The 6,000-nt window shown below is 53.6% G+C and overlaps 1 protein-coding gene across 1 annotated transcript; it reads left to right on the top strand.

The window, feature by feature from the left end:
- The first annotated feature begins 490 nt into the window (after positions 1–490).
- LOC309586888 (uncharacterized protein) lies at positions 491–5,722 on the top strand. Its single transcript, XM_082304515.1, has 4 exons — positions 491–551; positions 1,337–1,557; positions 3,893–3,976; positions 4,427–5,722. The coding sequence occupies exons 3-4, from the start codon at positions 3,931–3,933 to the stop codon at positions 5,344–5,346; spliced, it is 966 nt and encodes a 321-aa protein (XP_082160641.1). The 5' UTR covers positions 491–551; positions 1,337–1,557; positions 3,893–3,930; the 3' UTR covers positions 5,347–5,722.
- The last annotated feature ends 278 nt before the right edge of the window (positions 5,723–6,000 follow it).

Consider the following 6,000-nt stretch of genomic DNA (forward strand, 5'->3'; position numbering starts at 1 on the left):
CACCGCAGACAAGCACTACGCGCCCCACTTCAGCTGCTTCCCTTCGGCTCCGAAGTTACGCTTGACAGTTCGATGTCAAAGCGCCTGACGGCGCCAAGGGAAAGCGCTTCAGCAAATGCCCACCTCCGCACACGGGCCACGCAACACCGGTGCTGTTTCAAAACCCAGGGGTGCGCGGGGACCGGCCTCCGGGCAACAGCCAGCTGAGAGGGGATGGGGTTAAGGGTCCGGAGCAGCTACAAACGCGAACAACCCGCCCCTCCTCCCGCCTGGCACCCTCCCGGCGGGCAGAGCCGCAGGCCATCAAGCCGAGGGGCCCGGGGCGGCGTAGCTGCCCCCGCACGGAGCGCAGGGAGCGGGGCGCGGGTCCGGCCGGCGCTGCGGGGTGCCCCGGGCGCGGGGGCTGCAGGGGCCTCCCGGCCCCGGCCCCGGCCCCGGCCCCAGCCCCGGCGCCTCCCGCTCCGCCCAGGAAGCGCCCTTTGCCCGCGGAGCAGGAAGCTGCTGCCGGCGCGCAGCGGGGCGGGCGCCGGGCGGGAGCGGGCGCCCTGCAGGTAGGCACGGCCCGGCCCGGCCCGGCACGGCCCGGCCGGGCCTCCCGCAGCCGCTGGGCCGGGGGACGGGGCGGCAGTGAGGGGCAGGGCCGGGGGTGCCCGCGGGGGTCCGTGCCGGCCCTCGGGGGAGGCCGACGGCGCTGACAGCCGAGGTTTCAACCCGTGTCGGAGCCTTTGTCTGCCGGCACGGCGGAGGAAGGAGCGACCCGGAGGAGGAGAAGAAATGCAGCGCGGAGAAGGGGAGGGCCGATTTGCCCCTTTTAAAGCCCCGCTCTGCTGTAGTTGCCGTCCTTGGCAGCTTGCATCCCACACCTGTAATGCAGTTCCCCCCCCCGTTCCACCCCTTTTCACCTGCCGCAGAGCAAATACATCTCTCTCCCCGGTTTCCACCCAGTGCTGTTGCAGACAGGCAGCTTTGCTCCCCTGCCCCTGCTCTGTGGAAGATCCTTGTTCCCGAAAGCCGCGCAGTCGCTGCGCGGCGGCCCTCCGTCCCCCCCGCGCCCGTCTCCCAGTGCCCCCCCGCGCCCCAGGCTGGGCGCAGAGCTGGGCGGGACGGCAGTCGCTGACAAGCGCTGTACTTTATGGACAAATCTGACAGTACAGGCAAGGGTGTTCTCATCACACCCGGGACAAGGCCAATACGTGCTGGGCAGATTTGTACAGCTGCATAATTAACTGCGTTTTGTGATAAAAACGTCTTCACCTTTTGACTTTACTGCAAGCCTTATCTATCCCAGATAACAGCTGGGGAGAGGAAGATTTGAACGCCTTCTTCTGAATTGCAGGTTTGTGCCGTCGTGCCTGGCATGACCGTGCGGAGAGCGCTTAAGCCACTGACGGCACTTCAGGAGCAGACTGCAAGATCCCAAGGAGCACAAGAAGCTGAAAGTATGGCGCTCTGCACGGGGATGAGTCCCATGACCTCCACAGCGTGGTACAACCGCAGGAGGAATGCAGAGCTGAGTGGTCGGAAGAGAAAATAAGTAGCTGTTTGCAAATAGCTAAGGTAAAGAACATAAATTGTAGGACCCAGCTACAAAATCTGTATATGCTATCACAATGCGAAAGCCATGGTGTGTTTGCAAAGCCCCTGCTGGAGGTCCAAATTAGACACCCTTCATATCTGGCTTTAGGAAAGCTGTGGATGTTGCCTACAGTAACCCCAGACACCCACGTACACCGATTCTTCCTATTTCCGTTTCCACGTTCAAGCAATAACCCAATACGGCCAAGGATATATTCTTCTGCCAGTCACAGGTGAAATCCCTGAGGGAATGTCCCCTCTGTTGATGAGGTTCGTCCCCTCCTTTCACAGAGATATGACTGTGATTGTGGGAAAGGCAGAAAGCCTTTCCTTACTCCAGACCAGCCTGTTAATTGTATAAAGGCTATCTGCTCTCTGCTGAGCTGCCATAGCAAATCTGAGCGTAGCAGCAACGTGTCAATGGCAACCCGAGCTAGGGAATTTTTGCAGAAGGGACCTCTTCCTTCTACCTTGTCTGCTTGCTTAGATGTTTCCCCAGGGTGGTTGTTATTGGACATTTGTCAGATGCTGATACCACCTCTGAATTGCTGAGGGATTTGCTCCTCCAGAGTTCCTGTTTGTTGATAGCTTTCAGAGAGAAACCCTGCTGTTTGTGGCTAGCTGCCTGGGGGAAAGGTCTCTGCATGGACAGGATTTTGACTCCTGCTCGAAAGCGGGGGTGGGCCATCTGGTACATATTGCAGCATGTGAATAGCTTGGTCGGCTTGTACTGCCAAACTTGCAGCAGAAATTCTCAGTAGCGGCAAAGTCCTGAGAGCTGTAGGGCTGCAGAAAGCAAACCTCCCTTTGTATATCAGCTTGGAACTGCCAGCAAGGATCCATCTGCAGGGGTGTTCCACTTCAGCATTCAGCAAATATTCAAAGTAGGGACTCAGATTATTAACTTTTAAGGCTTTTTTTTTTTTTTTCTTTTGCTAAGGCTTCTTTTTTGCTTATCTGATTCTTTTTTTCTTATGGTTCTGCAGTTTAAGATTGCAGTCTTTCTCTTTTGCTTGCTCCCTTTCTTTCTGTCCAGCTTTGCCACCTAGGATCAAAGACTTCAAGTCTGGTTTTATAGTTACTGGAAAATGAAGTCCAAAACTGTTCCCTTCATCTGCGTTGTCTCCTTGATTCTGACACTGTCTAATCCCTCGTTACCCATTACCTGCCGTTAAATAGCTGTTGGTGATGGATGAAGTGGTCCAGGACCAGGCACCCATCAGTTTGCAGTGTTTCTTTGCACCAGAGCCCATCTGTCCAGTTAGTCAATTCTGTCTGGAGCTTGAGTAGCTGTCCAGAGGTATTGGTTATCCAGAGAGATTGGTAGCTTGAAGCAGAGTTCAGGGAGTATATTTTTGAAGTGATGCAAACTAGTACTAAGTAACTATAAAGATTAAAAGGGGGAAAACAAAGTAATGTCTTAAATGCTTTAAAAAGATTCCCATAAGTGATCTCAGCTTTAGCTGTGATGCACATCAGTCTCCGATCCTAGGTTCATCCGCCTGGTATCCTTTCCCTGCCATCTTTGATTCTTACTTTTTAAAACAAAGTGGGATTTTTTCTTACCATTGTATTTTCTCTGTTCTTCCGCATTTTTCGTGCAGCAACTGCTAATGCCTGCCCTCTTGATGCTAACTGCTGTTGCCTACTGTTTGGCTGGTTTTGGCCTTAAAACAGTAAATACTGAAGGAAAAATTCTTGTCTTTGGTGCTGATGGCGTTTGTAAGAGCAGCCTGCCCAACAGTTGCATTCATGGCAGTTTTTGGAGCTCAGTATGGATGCCAGGCAGGGAACTAACAGAATCTGGCCAGAGCAGACAAGACATTAAATTGCCTGGTTTGTTGGATTTTGCTGCCTCAGCCTGAGAGTCTTGGAAGAGAAAGAAGAGATGAAGTAGCAAGAAAATCAGGTTCTGGTGACCAAAGAGTCATTTTCCATTTAAAATAATCTTAGGAGAGTCTTGTGGCTGTCATTATTAAAGAATTGTAAATATGGCTGGGTTTTGTTGTTTGCTTACACGTGTATCTATGACTGCTGTCAACCAATTCTGAGTGCAGCATGTCAGGTGTATGTCCTAATGTATATCACTTATCAGAAGAGGGGCAACCTCGAATCTCCTTTAAGGAAAGAGAAAGTACCTGACACCAGATGCCTCAGTAGTGCTCAGGATGTCCATAAATGTTTGCTTAGTTGATTCCATTCTTTTATGCAACCACTCTGCTTGTTCCCCATATTCAGCAGGGACAGTAGATTTTAAGACATATGACAAGCTTTTGCTGAATATTCAACTAAGATTACTTTTGTTTGCTTTCATAAGAAGGATTCCTGATTGCTGAACCTGACGTAACTGCACAGATGGACCAAGAAGAAGATCATGAGGCCTTGGAGGAGACATACATGGGTGAGGAATAAGTTAGATAAGCTTATAAACACAGAGCAAACAAAATGCTCTTTGAGCTGCCTCAGTTTAAGCCACTTTATTCCATGCAGCTCGTATGGAGACCTGCGCTTTCCCCCTCAGGGCAGGCAGACAGCCTGCCTTTGTCAGCCTGCTGTTAAGAGTGTGTATAAGAAGACAAAATATTAAGAAGACAAAATGTGAAGATTTCTTGGGGGCACGGAGACACCTGTAGCATTGCCCTTGGCTCTGCTGCGCGTGGCACGTCTGCTCTGGGTCGCATGGTGACGCCACACAGCCTCTCCTGCAGCTAGGTTTCCGTTTGCTCCCAGTCTTCCCTTTAGTGCTTCTCCTACCTGGTGCAGACCAGGCTCCCTAGGAGAACAGCTTGCCCGTTCTTTGCTGTGCTGCTTCCCAGTGAGATTCACAGTTAGAGTCGTACTTTTTTTCCAGGTGGTGAGGTAGGTACCCTTCCAGATCACCTTGCAAGCACAGATCAGCAGGACATATTGGCAGCAGGGTCCAGAGGAGGAGAGGAACACTTCGGGGACAGCCATGGAAGTCAGCACGGTTCCCCAGAGGCACGGCAAGGTGACTGTGAGGAGGAAGAGGAGGCCGAGCTGCCTTGCTCTGATATCAGCCTGGTGAAAAGACAGGAGAGGAGGGTGGCAGCAGCCTCACGGCGAGTCCGTCATGCAGAGCGGCCCACCATCTGCTCCGAGTGTGGCAAGGGCTTCAGTCGGAGCATCCACCTCATCCAGCACCAGCGAATGCACACCGGGGAGCGCCCCTTCCTGTGCGGGGAGTGTGGCAAGGGCTTCAGCCAGAGCTCCCATCTCATCCAGCACCGGCGGGTCCACACGGGCCAGAAACCCTACACCTGTGCCGAGTGTGGGAAGAGCTTCAGCCAGAGCTCCAACCTCCTCAAGCACCAGCGCATCCACACCGGGCTCAAACCCTACGTGTGCAGCGAGTGCGGAAAGATCTTCAGCGACAGCTCCACCTGCATCAAACACCAGCGTATGCACACAGGCGAGCGGCCCTACAAGTGCCCGGCTTGCGGGAAAACCTTCAGCCAACACTCCCACCTCCTTCAGCACCAGCGAGCCCATGACGGCGTCCGGCCTTACGCCTGCGGGCAGTGTGGCAAACGTTTTGGGCAGAGCTCTGACCTCATTAACCACGCTCGTACCCACACTGGTGAGAAGCCTTACAAATGCAGCCAGTGCGGCCGGGGCTTCAGCGGCAACTCCAACCTGATCAAGCATACCCGCATCCACACTGGGGAGCAGCCGTACCGCTGCGCCCGGTGTGGGGAAAGCTTTCGGTTCCAGCCCCAGCTGGTGCGCCACCAGAAGCACCATACCGAGTAGCTGGTGGAGAGGAAAAGGCCGTGTGGACCATAGGCAGCTACCTGGTGTTGGGAAGACACACAGCTGCTCCCTGGACACCTCGTACGGGGCGTGAATTCTGGGGGAGGGAGCTCTCAGAGCCTGTCCCCTTTTCTTCTGGGTAAATCCGTTTGTGAGCACCGCCCAGACACTCGAGCAAAGAGAGAGGCCGCTGCCGAACGAACTAGTGCATGTTCACTGTGGTGCGGTGGTTCTGAGCCCCTCTTCTGGGGATGGGGAAAAGAAAGGTGCTAACAGTATGGTACGTTCAAGGCCAGAGAGGATAACATAGAGACGTTCCAAGGATCAGTGCCTTTTTCTGTTATTTCTAGCGGGGAGTGATTTTTATCCCAGTAAAACCCAGCTAAAATCCGTACCTGTTTTCTGTACAAGCTGCCTGGGTTTTGCCCTCGCGGTAAGGGCACAGCCTGGGATGATCAGTCCCCTTAGAATCCACATCTCCCACTTGCCAGTATTCTTGGGTTTAGGTGGCGTTAGCATCTATTTATTTTAAAACCCCACAACACTGTGCTGGGTGCCTCTGCGTACATGTTGTGGGCCCAGCTGATGCTCTGTTGGGGCCACGTCTATGGAACGGTGTTTTTGATGGGTTGTATGGTTGTGAAATTGGCAGTT

Source organism: Platalea leucorodia (assembly GCF_965183815.1).
Source record: "Platalea leucorodia genome assembly, chromosome: 2".
In the NCBI taxonomy this organism is placed as follows: Eukaryota; Metazoa; Chordata; class Aves; order Pelecaniformes; family Threskiornithidae; genus Platalea; species Platalea leucorodia.